The sequence below is a fragment of the Pocillopora damicornis genome, chromosome 9 (assembly GCF_964200805.1).
Source record: "Pocillopora damicornis chromosome 9, jaPocDami1.2, whole genome shotgun sequence".
Classification (NCBI taxonomy): Eukaryota; Metazoa; Cnidaria; class Anthozoa; order Scleractinia; family Pocilloporidae; genus Pocillopora; species Pocillopora damicornis.
The window spans coordinates 6,700,914-6,720,863 of record NC_142678.1 but is presented as its reverse complement, the minus strand read 5'-3'; the positions used below and the strand labels follow the sequence as shown (position 1 = coordinate 6,720,863).

General features: G+C 36.7%; 1 protein-coding gene across 1 annotated transcript; it reads left to right on the top strand.

Moving 5' to 3' along the window:
* The first annotated feature begins 3,911 nt into the window (after positions 1-3,911).
* LOC149039864 (uncharacterized) lies at positions 3,912-6,597 on the top strand. The gene is made up of 3 exons (XM_089181742.1): positions 3,912-4,163; positions 5,767-5,979; positions 6,376-6,597. Exons 1-2 carry the CDS (start codon positions 4,021-4,023, stop codon positions 5,969-5,971), a joined length of 348 nt encoding a protein of 115 aa, XP_089037868.1. The 5' UTR covers positions 3,912-4,020; the 3' UTR covers positions 5,972-5,979; positions 6,376-6,597.
* The last annotated feature ends 13,353 nt before the right edge of the window (positions 6,598-19,950 follow it).

Genomic DNA, 19,950 nt, shown 5'->3' with positions numbered 1-19,950 from the left:
GATCATTATTTATACAATTCACTCGCCTCTTGTAACCGATCAGTTTATTGGGAAAAGATAAAGAGAAGAATAACACTTCTAAATAAATATTCTAATCCAATGTTTCTTAAATGTTTTAGCCATTGCAAAGGCCGCCATGATAAAAACTATATTTAGTCATTGACATATGTATCTGAAGTGTTTTTTCTTTCTCCTATTAGAACCCGTTGTTTATGTAAGATCGTATGAGGTCACTTTACTGATAGATTTACGCAAACATTTAACTGCACAGAGATTACTCTGTTATATTTTTAGTTGTTATATCGTCTTTGTTCCAATAGGCGTTCAAAACACTTATTGCAATTAGTACTCTTGATTATGATGCGGAAATATAATGCCTTCACATTCATTTACCTTAGTAAAGTAAAGTGAAATTGTTCGAAACTTCTTAACTTTTATGACACGAGAACAATGGAAGGGTTGAAGTTATATATTTTTCCTGATATAGGCAGTGTAATTATGACAATTCACTTCCAGAAAGAATTAAAAAAGAAAGTGACTGAACAAATGTATCAAAATTTCTGGCCTGTTTATCACTTTAAAAGTGATTCTATTTTTTTTTTCGGCAATTTATATTCATTTACTTAATAGAAATACTGGATTTTTCCTACAGGTCCTGATACACTTGCAATGTTCGGGAATATTTCGGCCACCACGATTAACTTAAAATAATCGCGTCCAGGCGATAAACTTTATCATGGAACAATCAAATGAAGGAGTCGGTAGAGATGAGCGCAATTTTAAAGAGTGGCTGACAATACCAGGACAGTATTTGCTTAATGCTTTGGCACATTTATCCCTTCGGGTATCTCTGAGTTGAAGATTTTAAAATTGAAATTTTGACGCTAATCAGGAACGACGAGGACCGAAATCCTGATGAATAAGTTAATCCTTTTAGAATCGGCGCAAATGCTCCGGTCTTCTAAAACATTGGTCCATCCACTAAAACTTACCCTTAATACCCTTAATAAGCCGGAAACAAATTCTTCCCAAATTCATTGACCTTGGCCTATTAATTAAGCTTTTTGTCGAGATCAAAATCTACTTTGTCCCCGATCCCTTTGATTACTTTATGTTTTCACGGGTAAAATGATAAAAAGATACTATTGACCCTGATTATGGCTTCGGCCCCCAACTCGCAAAACGTTAGTTTTTACGATCGACAACAGTCCTTTTCATGAAGTATTTCACGATCGATCAAAGAACACGATAAACTTCATCAACTACGTTCAGGCCGTTGACTGTGCGACATAACCATCAATGCACACTTTCATTGCCCATCAAATGTTACATATACTCCAAATTATTCACACAACCAAAGATTTCCTCGCCGCAATATTGAGCATAAGGAGAAGTGTAAATTTCGGATGAAATTATTTTCTTAGTGTTGATATGTATGCACCGCTTTTGTTAATTCAGAAATAAAATGTTTATTTACGACAACCGCCTTTTCAAATAGAAAGATATTTTATTTTCAACCAAAGTATCACGCTATAATGCTATTTTAACACTGCTTCAATACGTAGGGTAGCTTTGTTTTTGAGAAGTTATTGATACGAGTAAACACCTTTTGCCACCACGTTGAGCACAACGAGGTGTATTGCGCTCGTTAGAATTGTGTTGTCCGCGCGCATCTGATGTGAACAACTTTCAATTGTAAGTTTAACAAAAATCGTACCGTTTGGCAACTCTTTTCCGAAAAAAAGAACAAAAACAAAAACAGAAACAAAAAAAACAACACTTTTCAGACTAATTGAATATTCTTGGGGTTCAAAAGTAGGGTCTTGTTTTCTGAGACGTTCTTTGGGATGTCGTGCGACACTCCCCCAAAACTTTCCAAGCATAAGTAAACCATTGAGAGCTCTCCATTTTTGCAGAACCTTTCACGTCAATTTTGATCATCGGAACTATTTCTATGAGCTTGATTCTTACCAGAAGCTTTTAACAAGAAAAGGTGAGGAATGTGAGAAGTCTTGCATTATTTGTTACGATTTTCACAAAAAGAGGATACACCCTATTCAATATATGTTCGCCGATGTGAAATGAGATTTGTATTGTTTGGTGGTAAAAGATATAGCATGTAGAATAAAATGAAACACGTTATGTGTCATAAGTATTATCACATTTCAAATAACAACTAGTGTTACTACTTTTTTTTCTCGAACGTAGGACAAAGAAAAAAATCTCTAGATTTCGCGATGCCGAAACAAGTCAAGAGCATCTTGCATGAATAGGAAAATAAAGATGCTGGAATTGGATTTCTTTTCTAATCAGGCGCCCCTCATACAATTGTACCAAACACCTAACATTCTCTGTACTTCAACAGTATGGCACTGAAATCTAAATTCGAATGTCTGTGGTTTGGATCCTCTTGAAGTGAAGTTCTTGTTTTGTTTTTATTTTCCCTTTTACCTAACCTCCTGACAAAGCAAATATCATGTTTCTTTCCCTGGCGACCGGAACTGAACTTTTCTATCTTGTATTCTTTTTTTTTTTTATTTTACCAATGTTTTTTCAATAAATGAACTTAAGAAATATTTTTTTTTTCCGACTTTCAAGCCGATGAGTTCGATTGTATGATAAATCTTATTTGAAAACGTAAGCAATAAACGACAAATGTGATCCTCTCTCTTGTGTTTAAATTGGGAGGGGAGAAAAGAGGAATGTATCCTTTTCAAAATGTTTTTAACTAGGATTGAAATCAATTTATTTAAGTCTTATCACGATATCCAAATATAAACTTACGATATCTCTTTATTTGACTCTAATGATAAACTAATGTTGATACGTAAGCGCCTAAATTAGGAAATGCGTAATTGTATCGACATTTTGGAGCCTTCAACATTTAGTCTCCAGATCAAAACACTTCTAGGTCTTACTATTGTCTTTGTTAGAATATACCGATTATAACAATATATTTTCAATGTAGGTGTTCAGTTTTATTCATATCCCGCCGCAGGGAAGAACATATTAATTGAATTCCTACCCACAACCGGTTCTCTTGCCATTTTTTTTTTATTGTTTATAGATTATATTGCAAGCAAAACGAATACGGACACTTTAGAGCTTCCCAGTGTTGACTTATTACCAGAATAGGTCGAAACGAGTCGCTTTCAAAGAAAATATTCACTAGTGTATGAAAAATTGTTCATCAAACTATTGCAAACGATCTTTTAAGTTTAAGATTTGTTCACACGAAGGTTTTAAAGCGATTACTGTAAGCAGACAATTCGAAACAAATACCGCCTATTTTAAAAATGGAAATTTATGTGTGCCGCCATATTGAGTCGGGCGTCGCTTCACAATTGCCAGTATTGACCATATGATCCCTTCAGTAATCCTGCGACATAGCGAGGTATGATTTGATTACAATCTTATGAAGAAATGCGATGCAAAATGGAGCCAATTAGGGAATGGAACCCCGTTTCTCTAAAGTCCTGGTAACTTCGAGGAACGGACCCTGGGTCTGTTTACTTCCCCTTCCTATTTGCGATATGGTATGTATACTCAAGGAAAGAAACTCCCCCAATACGATCAAGATAACCAAGTGTTTTGACTGATCATCTTGAATTATGATAAAAAAAGAAAACTTGGCGAGAGAGAAAAGAAGTTTTCTCTTGCCGTAATAATGCTTCTTAGTTCAAGGCGTCTTTGAGATAATCACTTAACCCAAATAACTATAGTGAAATTTTTTAAGGCTTGTTAGGATTTCTGTTGTGTTTCAGTTTCCGTTAGAATATACTTTCTTAAAAATTTTAGTGATGAAAAGCGGCAACGGTAAAAGAAGATTTTACTTACATTCCGATCTAGAATATTGGTGAAGATGAGCACTTACCGACTTAGAGAGGCCTCTTAAGCTATTTACGTGAACATAATGACGCCCGTATGATATGGAGACCATGCGCTTCTAGCTCCTGTTGAAAAAGTATGTAATGCAACTTGAAGCTGTAGTTGAGAGCCAGCTTCGAGGTAGACTTCACCATGAACAGATTTCTTCTTATAGTTGCGTTCGGATCGGTTTTAACTATCAGCTTGGCAGAATATTTTGTTGATTATGAAGATGAAGAAAACAAAGAGGCAGTGAAGGAAGCTGTGAGTGAATTTGCGAGGGAATATCCTCTGAGGTAATGATTTCAAATGAGAATTAATTTAGAAATTCCATGCTTTTGTTTTTTGGTGTAAACAGACGTAAAGCTAAATTAAAATTTAATGGCTAAATAACAGCAAAATAAAAAATGATGCATTCTTCAGGCGCCTTTTTCCCGGGAGAGACATACTGCTACTGCCGATTGTGTTCACCTAAATATAATATTTAATGCTTTCTGCCCGAATATGCACCACGTCATAAGATCCCTAAAATTCACTTGCTTTCAGTTATCGAACAATTTTTTTAAACTTTCCTCAGATGTTCCTTACCAATATGCAATTAAAAAGATAAGTCACTGAGCTTGTTTAGAAGATAGAATGGGTCAAACTTACCCCATTTGTGCCTGTACTGGCACTGACCACGCAGTCATTTCATCGGTTCACGGTACATTTTGCTGCTGCTGGAAGCAAGGGTTTTGAAAGTAACACTTAAAAAACTTGATAAGCAGAAAGTATCGAGCGTATGGAACAGTTTGATATATAATTTATGTGAAAATCACGCAAATTTGAACGACATCGACTCAACTTGTTCGTGAACGCTTTCTTTTTTTTTTTTTTTTTTTTTGTCCCTTCGAATTTTTTTTTAGGAAGGCTCCATGGGGTTTTTTCTTAATGTTTAAGCGCGCGCTAGCGTAAAGCAAGGTTCAGACTATCTTTTGCTCTCGTAAATATTATCAAAATGACTTTCGTTATTAATCTAAGGCTTTACGAAGGGAAGCCCTCGCTAGCGATAGTTTGGCTTTGCCTTTAATTTTCTTCAATTTGTTTTGATGAAATCTACCAAAATTTTCACAATTTGTGAAAATTGTCCTGCTGAGTATTTAAAAGCCAAAAAAAAAGAGGTATTGCAAAGGCAGTTTTCTTGCTATTTGCAAAGGCGATAAATCCTACTCGAAAGATCCTTATTTTCTTTGTCGCTAACATTACATAATGGAATAGAACCTCGCCAAAATCGGTATCTGAGCATGCGTAGACTTTCTAATCTGTCGCCTTTTGGCAATCTTTCCCACGGTGTTTTCTTTGTGGTTGTCATCTTTTTTTCAGGCGTAGAAGGCCCATGAATATTACGAGTGGCTGGAAACTATAGATTCCATCACATAAAAACTGTATTGTATTGAACTGTATGAGCACACCTTTTCAAATAATAACCATGCCATCGTTTTGAGCCGCCATGTTTGTTTTGCGTGTTGACACTTCTAAAGCTCGCTCTATCTTCGCAACCAGATCTAGCGCGATCAAAAAACCCTATGGAGCCTCCTTGATTCCTCCAAATTACGGGGGTTAAATTGTATACCAAAATTATGCACAACCGTGCTTTTTTAAGAGCTAAAGACCATCGTACCTCTTTACCTGGTCCATACAGTATAATACAATACCGTATTCGAGAAATGCGTGTGCGCTCATTCCACTGACTGCGTAATTTTTATGGGCAGTACAGGATACGCAGTGCAAAAGTGAGGAATCCCCTTAGGCGGAAGGAGCCGAAAAAATAGCTTGAAAGCCTCGCGAATTGTTATCGGAAATGATGTTTTTACTGGAAATTAAAACCTGAAAATATTAATATGTTCTACTCCTTTCTAGTGACTTGGATTGGAATGCTTTAGACGATGACTTTATTGAAAAAATACCAGAGGTTGACGAAAATGTTAACCCAGATACTTATGACAATGAAGAAGACCCCAGTTTTTATCGTCCTCGTCCTCGTCCTTTCGGCGTTAGGAGCAGTCGCCGCCGCCGAAGTGGTTCACGTCGTCGCCGAAGTGGTTCACGTCGTCGCCGTGGTTAGAAGCGAAGGTTAAGCACTTCAATCAGTTTTTAACCAGAAAGCAGATATAACTACTTAAAAATAGTATCCGCTGCTACTTCCGTGCAGTCACTGGTCGAGATGACTACGTATAAGAACTCTTATAATCTGAGAGAATTGTCTTTGATTATCTTTTGTGCGGATTTATGAACAAAAACAACATCAAATACAAATTTTATTCCAACTCAGCTTTGATACACAATTGGTTACCCAAAGTTCTTGGGCATTAACAATGCAAAACAGATGTATCGGATCATTTGTTAGTGCCTCTGATTCTCAACGAATGTTTAACAGTTCCTTCGCGAAATAAATATCTAGAAGGTTATTCGCTCTTTGTTATTTTCCTTATCAATCTTTTCTATTATTTTTCTTTTGTTTTTTAACAGAACAACAAGGTCTATCAAGGGCCCAGTTTTAAAGACTGATGGGAACTTCAGCTACATAAAACTATCCAAGCAATAATGTTCACAATGGAGTAATTTTACGAAGTTAAAATTTATAGTAAATGAACCGTAGGAACGTAAAGGGGCCTTGATTTGAATGTCAATAAAGTACTAAGTTTTGCATTTGTTTAATATAAATTTGTGATCATTATTATACTGCAAAAACTGTTTCATGGTCTTATGTTTCTTGACTTCGTTACCGAAATCAAATAGCAGGTTCAAAATAACTTCACAGGAGAAGTCATTGAACAAAATTTTGACTGTCTGACGAAATAGAGGAAGTCAGGGAAGTTTTTCAAGCGCAGTTCATGCTAATGCATTATCAGCACTGCTATTTGATGGTTCTTGCATCACTATTCGACATACTTTCTTAAGTGAGAGAAAGACTGAGGATGATGTGGGAGAACCATTCACTTGACAAATGACTAAGCTTTCAATTGCAGTTTTGAAAGCTTTTCTTATATTTATAACCCCATGCTGTTTTATAACAAAGCCCTGGCCTTAAATGTAATCTGTTGTTTCCGCTATGTTTTCTCTTAAAGAATAATATGCATAATGAAGTATTGTCTGTTTCGGAAATCTAGCCACACTTTTTTTCATTCGCAAGGTCGAAGCAGGACGAAAGATCTCTCTTTGGAAGAAACTAAATTAACAGCCGAAACCCAGATTTGGGGTCATGGGATATAGACGATAGCTAGCGACTCTATGCTAGTGCACAAAAATGTTCGTAATTTTTAGGTCAGTTGTTATATTTTCATGCCAACATCCACACATTCTTCTCATCACACTTCAGGTAATAGATCTACGAAAATATCATAGCCAGGATAGACATAAACTCAACCCGTCTGGGCCATAGACAGTTTTGTCTATTTTATGACGTCATGCAACGTGGCGCGACGGTCCTATTTTTAACACTTAGGCTAGCCCCAGATTTTAGCCCCGTACTTTTGTCTCTGATATTTATGGAGCTTGGGACCAGTTTAATTTATATAGCTTAGAAAGAGCTTCGCGTCAATAGCAGTTTAAATGGCGTCGATTGAAATGTGTGGGAGAAATCACAAATCAAAGTTGAACTGCGATAACTTATTTGGGACGGTTGAGGACAAACATGCTATCAATATCATGTAAATTTAAGGTATGTGTAATTCTTTTTCGGAAAAAAGAAAAAATAATACGGTAAAATTCCATATATGTGCATCTCATTTATGAAAAAAGTAGTAGAGTGGACGTTTGCTTAGTCCGCGTGCGCGGCTGTGGTTGTTTTGAAGTTGTCTTAGGCCGTTATGGCGTCATGGCTTCTACCAGCTATCGATTTTTCAGTATTCCTACAGGTCCTTTTGTTTTTCGTTTCAGCTTATGGATGATCTTATCTCCTTTTTGACAACAGTCTATCGAATTTATGATAAAGGACTGTCTAGTAAGACGGTCTGATTAAAGTTTATTAAAAACTGAGCTTCCGGTTTAATTTAAAATAATATCGACCAGGACTCTGAGGAAATTCATCCCAGGAAATTGCAGATGACATTGAAGTTAATATGTTATTTCATCAGTCGCTACTTTCTACAAGGTGTCTTTTCAACATGTCATCGGAAAGGCATCGAATGTTATTTTCTCTCTCTGATTTTTCATCGTGAAAAGAATGCCTTCGTGTGAGGAAGCTTGAGGGCACCCTTTAAGTCCAGCGGCAAACAAACAACCGGTGACTAAAGTTGGTCGAAGTGTGTCCACTGAAATTCTTACTACTTTTGGTACGAGACATTTCTTTTGACATTCATGAGGAAATTTCAGATGAGATTGAAGTAAAATATGTTATTCCATGGGTCACTACCTTCCATGAGGTGTATTTTAGACATCTCATTGGAAAGGGATAGAATTTGATAACAAAACACTGCGAGCAAAATACATGTACGTGCAACACATAGCGGGGCGCGAGAATAGTGATGACATGTCTGTCGCAAAAGAGATTTGTAGTACAGTAATACAGAAATGAATAACAGAAATAAGGTAAATGAAGTTCACTGAGATTTTGAATTCTGTTCTGCTGTCTCCTTTGCAGAAAAACCAGGCCGCCACAAGAAAGCTAGCAAAGAAAAACTTCGTCTCAATCCTCTCTCGGTCACATTAATTTATCTTAGTTTTGTCTTGACCAATCGTATCAAAGGAAATGGTATAGACAAACGTCACGGAAACAAAACCCTCAATGGTAAACCAACAATGCGTTGTGTATGAATTTAAACGTAATTGGTATGATGCGAATTGTATAGGATGCATGAACCGATACCCTCATATTGAGGAGCTCAAATATTAGTAACTCTCTGAAGGACGAACACAATCGAAGACCAAACAATCCTCACGAGCAATTTGCCATCCTAAAGTAGTGTCGCGGAGAGTTTGAGGCTCTTATTTATGAGATGCTTTCAATAAGGAAAAATAGACGAACTTTGAATTCCATTCCTGCGAAATAGTCCATTTTACAGTTGTGTGCTTGGTTGCCAAGCCTTTGTACAGGAATGAGGCTAAGGGTGACCTTGTTATGATACAAACCTTGCTGCTTTTCAAATGCAAATTACTTTGTTATCATGCAAACTAGATACTGGTCTCTATCACAACAAGGTCACCTTCAGCCTCATTCCAAATCAAAGGCTTGGCAACTAAGTACACAACTGTAAAATGGCCTATTGTTCATCTAATTATGTACATTTCTTTGTTTTACTCCATCTCATATCATTCTAATTTGGTAACACACTTTCCTTTCCTAATATAACGTCACTAAAACTCATAGTAATTTTAGAAAATGGTGACATGTCGTTGCCGAAACATCATGTTTTAATGTCGCTTCTTTTTGTTCTGAATAGATGGAAGACTTTAATTATACTGGCATTTGCATAACATAGTTATCGTTTAAAGAAACAGTTGCTAAAACTTTTAGTTTATTATGATAGAAGAAAGTTATAACCTTATTTATACAAGCGCACAGGTGTTTTCTGCATTTTGACGATGAAAAACATCAGCAATTATTAAACCGATAAATTTACTTTTGTTGTGGTCATAACAATGCTTAACACCTGGTGCTGAGAGTCTTAGCTTTTAATGGTCCGTTATAAATAAACGTTTTCAGTGTTTTGTCGGTACGACGACAATTGTCGATCCAGAGATATACATCGCTCTATATCCTTGGGAAGGATACCGCTCAGGAGCTCACTCATCGATAACTAAAGAAACTCGATGATATAACGTGAAACCCTAAACTAAGATTGGTCAGGATGCTAAATGGAATTTTTTACCAAGAAATTTGTGTATCCCTGTTGGCAATTTTTGCGCTGAGTAAGTAAACCTCTTTGTTTTCGTTTGTTGTTATTTTGTCTTTGTCTTTGTCTTTCACCTTTTTAACGATTCGCGAGAGAAAAAAAGTTACGTCGAATTCCATAGATTTGACTTTCCATCCTTTCAGAGCTAATAAGCCGGTTATGTCATTTCTCGAAGACCACAGCCCGAATGAAACCGCAAAAACAAATTAATCCAGTGCCCAGTTGTTCAAAGGGTGGATGCGATAATGTGTTGTTATTTTTCAGAGAAATGAAATATTGCTTATTCTTTGGGCTTAAAGGGTTTAAACTGCGGGAAATTACCAAACTTGAACACAGGCGCTTGCTTTGCACATCCCGGCTCGAAAAAAATTTTTAAAAAAGGAGGAATATGAAACAATTTAAACGTCTGTGGAAAGACTATAATTTTAGGTATCTGTATGAAGACGTAAACGGTGGGCGACGGATTAAAGATGACGTCATAATTTGTCGAAAAATCTACGGAGTCCTGCCAGAAGCTCGTGGGAAAATGTTCGGAAAATTTCGAAAATTGCAAAAAATGTTTCACTGTTATTTTACAAAAGGTTCTCGGCTAACTGGAAATTGTTTACCTGGTACCTACAGCTGTTTATCGGTCAGTTTGGAATACTACTAAATGAAAGATAACTGTTAAGCCCTGGAGCTCGAAGCAAATTACTTTGTTCACTCTGCCCCTGTTCTCCGAACTGAAATCTTAACATTATGAAAGAGGCTAAAACCAGATCATGAGAAGGAAGTTGATTCTTTCTCTACCCCCAGCTCCAAGGCTACATGGATAATTAATGAACTGCCCTTAATTTTTTTACGAACATAAATGGAAGAAACTGGCATACGAGCTCACGAGGAAGAAATATCAAAGATAAAACGTGAGTGCTCGATGAATGAAATATTTCTAAAATCTTCAAAACTTTCCGAACATTTTTCGACGTGTTTTTTGCTGTTATTGTAATATTTGTTTAACATCATCACTACTGTTTTAATAAGTTATTGTTTTTTCCATGTTACTTTTATTGAGCGCCGTCCGTAGTCCTCCGTCCTCTTATACAAAATCACATGGTAACATAATTTTACATTCATACTGTGCTAACGCGACTTGTGCTTATAGAGCATTAGCTTTTCAAAATGGATTTGTTTGATTTGTGTATTAATTGCCATTTTGCCAAGTTCTTAATTTCTTAGTAACATCAAACGCTATTTCTCATTATTTCGATGGCTGTTTTCTTTTTTGACATCCTCGCTGAGTATTTAATAACTTTCCAGGTACTCGGTTACTACCACACAGCAAGATAATATTTGATTACTATGCAAAAAACTTCACTGTGAGCCTGAACTTTTTAAACTCGAACAATAATTGTTTTGTGCGCACCCGATGGACTAGGGGCTACCATAAGCCAACCTAGCGCAAGTTTAGCTTGTTTTGTTTTGCCTTTGTTCAAGCGATTCATGATTGTGTTTTCAGCTCATAGCAATACCGTTTCAGACGCGCCCTTAGAAGATACAGATCCTTCCCCATCATGCTTGCTGAAGGTTCACCTGACTGGCAGCTCATGTGAATGTCACTGTCATATGGATAACAACTACCATAATTGCACGTCGATAGGCAACAGCCATCAAAACGAGAATTTAAGATGTAAGAAATCCACAGTATGTTTACCTGAGCACGGTACGTGCTACAAGTGCGATCTTAAAAGCATGCAACGAACCATCTGTTGCGATGACGTTTCAACTACAGATACAATTGGAACACCTCCAATATTTAAATGTGGGGAGAAAAGGTGTTCACAAAACTCCAAAAGCAGGAAAACTAGTAGACATTACAAAAAGACAACAACAACCCTAAATCTAAACATTCAACAAATTTTGATCAATGCAAGTTGCTTAGTTATTGACTCAAAAAATGATTGCATTAAACGTTTTGAGTCTTCAACCCACGAATAACTAACACTCTCGGAAACTAAAACCCAACGCAGTGCCTTTGTTAAGGCCTTAAAATTGGACCTGCCCTCTCAGGGAGGTTCTAGGCATGAAAAAGCACTCCGAGAGAGCAAGAAGTATTAAAAGAAAAAAAATTAAAGCAAACGTAGTCTTGAAACAGCATGTTTATTGAACCGAGCTAAAACCTAGTAGTGGCTAGAAATTGTTGAATGTGTGTTACGCTAAAGATAACGTTTCTCACGAAAAGAAAGTTAGTTGTTAAAGAAATGATAAACTAAAATTTTCAATAATCTGGTTTTGCAAAAAATAATTTAGCTACAGAAACCTAATTTACAGTCTGAAATTCTCCGTGATACAAGGATTCAAATAGCCAGCAGGAAATAGTCATATCAAACTCTTTCCCCAGCGCGACGAACATTTGTTTTTCTCAGTTCCAGGTGTACGCGACCACTTATCCTACGTAATGCGCATGCTCTCCGTTGCGAATTTTCAAAATGGCGGACAGGCTAAAGAGGGAAATAAAAAAAGTAAAGCGATTTTGCAATAAATACTTAACATACAACCCCGTTAGAAAGGCGAATCCACGATCGAAAGATACAAAACTGTATGATATTGAGATCAGGGAGGTTGACAAAATCAACAAGAGAGGTTGAAAATTCATTACGTTGGCTATAGCACATGCTTAGATGAATGGACACCCTTCAGGGCCGATAGAGGATTTGGATATTTTCCGTTTGTTCGCAGCGAAAAGCTGTCCATTCCCTCAGAAAACTCTCTAGAGGATAGAAAAGAATCGTTCCATGGCCAACTTGCTCGTGAAATAAAGAAAAAGCTTTGGTCTGGACGGCGAGAGGACCCTGATATAAACATAGACCTTAATGTTGACCAAGATGTTTTCATGGAAGGTCTTGGGAATGTTTTGCCCGTTGTTCTTCAAAGAGGGAAGATGGTTTACCAATTGGAGTCAAATAGGGTGCTTGATTCATATCTGGGGCTGAAGTAGGATGAAAGAATTTTAAATGTAGCTGAAGATTTTGCCTATGTAATTCCAGGAACTATTAAGTATTGGTTGGGACAAAGAAGTCCAATCATTGAATACAAGCTCATCGTTGTAGGTGTTCTTAACCCTTTCATAACCTGCTGCCTCCAGGAACTGAATCCTGTTTTTCTTCAGAAACAGTTGTTTGAGGGCATCAACCCCTTTGTGATTTGTGGATCTGAAGAAATCTTTAGAAGCTCTATTATTGTATTTTTTCCAAGCCTTGCTGTGTGTAATATGCTATGTTCTGATAAAGTGACAGGAACTCAGGAACATGATAACATAGTGCATGCATGTAGGGAGTGACATCTTTTGCTTGGTAAACTTTGAGAAAGTGCTCAAACCATGATTTGATATTTCTTTGCAGTTCAAGAATACCCTCTTCAGATGTAAAATCTAGCTTTAAATCACCAATTATGTCCATAAATTTAGCCCAGATCACTTGTATGTCTTTGTTTTGACTGCAATGAGGGACAAGCATAGGTCGGAATGTTTATATTCTGAAAGACTTTCAACTTTTCTGGTCCAGTAAGATCTTTATATTCCAGCTTTTTGCTCTCTTTGTTGATTCTAAAATTAAAAGTGATTCCCATACTTTTGATAAATTCCTCATAACATGCCATGTGTTTATATTTATCTCTTGGGAATCCATCAGAGGTTTTTTTTTTCTCAATAGCATCACTTCTTCTCAGCTCTCTTATGAACAAGTCAATCAAAACATCTGAAATCCTCAGAAAAAAAATGTAATGTATCTATGATGACATGGTCCATAGGTATAAAATCAAATAATGGTTGTGCCTTACAGTTTAATTTCTTTCCAGTGGAAAACCTTGCTATTTCGGCAACAGTTCTAGCACCAAATTTGGGGTCATTAATTGACCATGTTTTGCTTGTGTCCCACTGTTGCTCCCTGGGATACTTGCACCACACACAAGCATAATCCTCATTTGCCCTGCCTAAACCACATACCACTGCTAAAAATTTCAAATCTCCACCTAAAAAGTATTCAATTTTATCGGTGCAGCTATTTGCACTTATCTCCTTTAAGTTTGACATTTCCATTCGAAGGTCTGCTACGCTGTCTCTCAGATTATCATATGTCTCTGTAGTTTTTATAACAGCAAGTATATGATTTCCCTTCTCACCCATTGCCACATCCTTTTCATGGAGAATAGTAAAAGTGAAGTTGACAACTGTAAGTCCCTTTCCAATATTTGTACCATCACCACTAAGCTTGATCTTAATAGTTTCTCCATCATTGATTTCTCCATTCTTCTGAAGCCTAACAATGTGCTCTTGCAAGCTTTCTGCAAATCCTAACTGCACACTTTTAGCATCTCCTGGTGTTGGTTTCAAGTTCCATTCACTGTTTAGCTCATTAATTCGCTACTTGATAGAATATATATTGGGAGATCATTAGCCTTAATGGCAATTTCATGCCAGGCCTCATTTGTAATAATGAATTTGTCTTTGAGGTAGAGCCACATATTTATGTTATCAATGTCATCATTATTAAGGGCCTTTGGGTCAGACTCTGTAAATGTCAGCTCTCCCTCTCCAACAAGATTGAAAGTTTCATATTGATTAGTCACAGTGTTGAGGACTTCAATTTTGGTTGCAACAAAATTGTACAGCCCAAGAAAGGAGAGTGTAGTCTGACACTCCTCCTTCAGTTGATTTTTAATTCTCTGTTGATGGTGCTTAGAATAGTCATTAAACTTCTTCTTAGCTGGGCCTCTACCTTTTTTTCCATTTTTAATCACTTTTTTGGCCAACTGAATAAATTTTTTATTGTAGAAGGCCCCTTTCTTCTCAGCTTTCTCGAGAGCTTCTCGGGCTTTTTTATCCACTCGCAATGACGCTTTGCCTTCTCCTGTACCAACGATTCTTCTAATTTTATTTTCCCCCCTCAACTGGCTGTTCTCATCTTTAAGCTGATGTACATCAACCTCGTTGTAATACACCTTAAATCGATACTGAGGGCCCGTTTCCAAATTGCTAAGAGTGCATTTAATTGCCACGATTACTAGCTTTCTTAACAGCTTTCTGAAAACAGAATATTTTCTTTCTGAAGACTTCTGATATATGGCTATTGATTATTATACCTCGTATACCTGATTGCTCAAACACTTTGTTTACAATTATTGAAAGGACCCACTCATGGTTTTCTCTGAAAACTTCTTTGCTTTCAAATAGTATAGATTAGTAAGCTGAAACGAAAATTAATCAGGGAACTTTACGAAAAATCCAGCGAACAAGCTTAAAAAAGGCATTTATTTAGACTTCATACTGCGATGAACTTCAAAAATCTTACTTGTTTATCTCGTAAGTAAACAATGGCATATTAATTCCTGAAGCGATTTCTGAGTTTCCCGATCCCTCTCCTACTGCTTTCACGCTCACAAAACAGGAAAAAATCAAAAGGAGGAAGATACAGCTGTTTTGAAACGCCATTTGACGAGGGTAAATCTGCTTTTTGTTCGACACTTTACATATCAAAACAAAGGAAATTTGTTCCTCTTTTTGATTCTGGCGGTACATTTTTAAATTGCGCTTGCGTAAAAGGGATATCGCCCGGGACGCTTCGTTCAGTTGTGTTTTGAACAAAAACGCCTTGTTAATTTCACGCAACCGCTCGGAGAAAAGGTTAAAATGACGAGGGAAAAACTTTACCTTCAAGTTAGAAAACTAGCGACATAGAAAGCCACAATATTGTAGTTTAATATTTCAGAGGTACATTGAGTGCTTTTTCCGTAGAGAATCCGCACGATGGTAAAATGTTCGAAAATTACACTCGATTTGAGTGGGGTGTTGAAGTGGGCGTGGTCACTATATTCGTGTTAAGACTATTTGTACCCCATGAGTTTGATATGCTGTTATTATGGAATTATAAATATTCAAAATTCCCTTCCCTAGTCTTTTACAATACAGCTATATAGTTTAGCTATAGTATTTAAGGCTCATGTTGATATAAATTATACTTTGTTAACTTTCTGAGTCACCTGTACTGAGTAATTCATGTCTACTTTTTTAAAGTAAGTTATGCTTTAAAATATTTATCCGTCTTGACTTTGTTTGTTTATCACAATTTACTTTACTTGATGTTTTTGGTTTTTTTTTGGTTTTTTTTATTTTGTTTTTTTTAATCACGATCAGCATCAACGTCATCAAAATTATCATCAAAAGTACTATCAGCAGCAAAATTATTATCAACATCCACGTCATTAGCATCATCGTCAGCAGCAGAAAAAGTTTCTCCAACTTCTTCGGCATCAGTAGTTTTAAGGGAAGCGACACTGACAACAACATCATCATCATCATCGCCAGTTTCTTCAACATCCTCCTTATCCGTAGCGTCAAAAGTAGCAACGCCAATAACAACATCATCGTCATTAGCATTATCGCCAGAAGCTGTAACAGTTTCTACCACATCCTCGTCATCGATAGTATCAAGCGTGGCAACAGTAATAACAAAATCATCGTCGTCAGCATTATCATTGCCAGGAGGAGAAGTTTCTCCAACATCGTGGTCATCAAGAGTAGTGAGGCCAATAACAGCATCATCGTCGGCAGCATTGTCACCGGTAGCAGAAACAGTTTTTCCTTCATCTTCGTTATCAATATTATTATCAGTTCAAAAATTATCCCCAGCATCATCCTCACAAATTGTATCATCAGAAGCAGCATTATCACTGACAACTTTGTCGTCAATAGTTTTGTCGGCACCAACGCTTTCACTTAAACCTTCGTTATTAATTGTATCATTGGGTGCAATGTTAGCGTCATCACCATCGTCAAAAATTTCATCAGGAAGATCATTCTTACCAATACCAGCCTCATCAGGTCTATCATCAACAGTATCATCATTCCCAGAGTCTTCGTCAGCAGCTGTAAAACCAACGCCAACATCATCACCATCACCAACACCAGAAACATTTCAAAAGCTGCTATTCTTTCTTTATCTTTCTATCGTAACATGTTTTTTTTTCTCGTTTTCCAAGCGTTTTTATGGTTTACATACCTCACTATCATTTTTCGGTCTCAGGCAAATGATGCTGTTTCATAGCTCGATAGCCTAAATATTACCAGCAACAATTCCTTACAGGTATGCGGTTTCATCAATGATATAAGACGCCATCTTTTTATTCTAAAAGTGTAGCGAAAGAACAGCTGCAAGCTTCAAATCGATATGAAGGTGGTATAAAATATAATACGCAAGCGCAAAAATTTCCATGTAAAGATTAAATATCTTCTACCTTTAGTTGTAGAGTGATTAGTGCTCGAAACGTTTTTGTAAGTGACCTTTTCCTTCCCTTATCTTAATGAAAAAAGCCTTATGATGAATCTTGGAAAAGGTAAAAAAAACTAAATAATGTGTACTTCATGGACTTACAGGAAGCTGCAAATGTGTTTGAAAACTTTACCACTAAGTATCGAAGAACGACCCCCAGAGAAGAAAAGTCTGGAGTAGATGAATTCAGGGCGGAGTCTATTTTTAAGGAGGCAGTCGCCTTCGAGAAAGTTGTTCTTAGCTGTGGCAAATACCATCTACGTGGAACAAAGAGTTCAAAAAGGATCGTTCGCGACAACATAAGTGAGTATTTACATGGCTGTCTATTCAGATTTGTGACAATCGATCATCTATTCAGTAGCTGTCTGACTAATCAAGAGAGTGAGTGACTGCGTAACTGACAGGTCGACTTACTGACTGACTGGCTGACAGTGACTGACTGTCTCTCTGAAGCTCTGGGAGATTGAATGACTAACTGATTCCATGACAGAAAAAAAGACTGCATGAATTTTGTTTGTTAATTTCATAAATCTGACATTCACTATATTAACATAACTTTTTTTTCCTTTCTTTCGAAAGTCCTTGATATTCAAAAAGGTTATAGACAAAATGCAAATAACTTCTATATGGAAAAACACGAATAGCAGGCATCTATCAATATTTCCTCTGGGAATTTTGCCAACAATGGTTTGTATACATTGCCGTTATCTTTATACATTCATACTCGTTAATTATTTGAGTCATCAGTGTCTTATTAAAGAATCATCAAAGTAATTTTTGATTAACTCGTATCTGTATAGCATCTTCAACAGAGTGCAATCATTTGAAACTTAAATTAGCCGATACTTAAGCTACGTGGAATTTTGTTCTGCTCTCTTTTAGGATCAGTGATAGTTGGGTGTGTGTACAAGGATCTGCATTATTTAATCCAAAAAGGTCACGATAAAACAAGGTACGTGAGTGGCTTAAATATCTGACATTATTTAGCTGCCACTAAGAAGCTAGTTTTTATGTATCGTAGAAATAGTTTCGAAGTATAGATGTTTTTTATATATTTATTTTCAAATCGTACACCCCTCCGTCCGTCTTAATAAAAAACCCCATCGATGGAAAATTGAAAAAGTAGAAACGTACAATGGTAAGCAGACCCAACTATTAAAGTATATTCACCCTTACAATTTTTTTCTGCCCGCTGAAATAACAAACGAAAGTAAACGCAGTAAAGGAAACTATTACTCTCATTGCTAAATTACCTAAATATGTCAGACTTAAGGTATGTTTCGTTAAAAGAAGCATTATGGGCGTGAGCTCTGAGCTTCCCCAAATTTACGCCGGTCTAGTGTATTTAATGGATCCTACAAATTAACTTTTATGTGCCATTGGTAAATTAAAGCTGCTAGCCCGTCATTACCCACGCAGTGAACCAAAAACATCACCGCTGTTCATATCTATTTTAATTGATAAAATTGCATTGGCGTGCGTTGATGTGCTTTTCACTGAAGCTGAGCAGGCCAACGGGAACACGGGTGATACGTTTGGCTACGAGAAACTCTATGAGAGTAAAATACGATACCTGTCACTGGCGCTTCGCCAAAAGTTTTCTTCGCCGTCTTTTGAATCACAATGGGAGGCAATGGGAGAAATAAATTCTAAAGAGGGCAAAAGAAGGACCGTAATTAAGAGACTAAAGACACTGACAAGCAATTTTATAGTTCGACTCACTCTTGACATCGTTGATTCATATTAAGGGACAGAATGTTGTAGTTTACAATTTTTTTGCGAGCGAGAGAGTAAGATTACTCTTCTCAAATTATTTAAAGGGGAGCATAATTTTCTTAATAGTATTCGGCAATCGAATGATCGATTGACAAAACTTTATTCTGAGTTCGATTATGTTCGGCTGAGTTTAGCAATCGAACTATTGCTGTTCGAATAGGTCGGATTTCCGAACGTTCGATTAGATATCTCTTGTATTTTGATCCATCTTAGTACTCCACAAGACGCGATGTGCGAACAGATGTTTCTAAAAAATATTCGAGATAGCATTCCTACCATTCCGTTCATTGCGCTCTCAAGCTCAATGAAAAGTTCTCTTTCCGAATTCAGAATCCAGCGTGTGATCGGAGATAGCACGCAAACCTTTTGTAACCTTTTGTGCAGCGCGCATGTTAATTAACGTAAAGCTAGAGTAGTAATTACACAGTCAATGTACTCTCATTCTTGCAGTAATACAACGGGGTCAATTTTAAAAACCGAAGCTCGTGGCGGTGTTTTATAATTATCAACTTCCTCCTGTAATATAACATAGAGCCATACCTATAACATAGTACCATAAACGGCCAAAACGTTCTTTTGACAATGTACTCTATCGGATGGCCAAGGCGATTTTAAGGGGGGAGGGTGAAAAAAACCAAAAGTGAGAAAATGAAACTGGAGCGACTGGTAGTTATGCGCCTAGTCACGTGCTCAGTCAAGTGCCTTAAACTCGATTCAATTAACGCACTAAAAAAATTAACTTTTTCAACAGTAATTAATTTAAAACAATCGAAGAATTCAAGATGGAAAAAACAAATTGGAAAGAGAACTTTTCATTGAGCTTGAGAGCGCAATGAACGGAATGGTAAGAATATTAATACTATCTCGAATATCTTTTAGAAACATCTGTTAGCACATCGCGTCTTGTGGAGTATTACGATGGATCAAAATACAAGAGATATCTAATCGAACGTTCGGAAATCCGACCTATTCAAACAGCAATAGTTCGATTGCCAAACACATTCGAACATAATCGAACTCACAACAAAGTTTTGTCAATCGATCATTCGATTGCCGAATACTATTAAGAAAATAATGCTCCTCTTTAAATACTTTGAGAAGAGTAATCTTACTCTCTCGCTCGCAAAAAAATT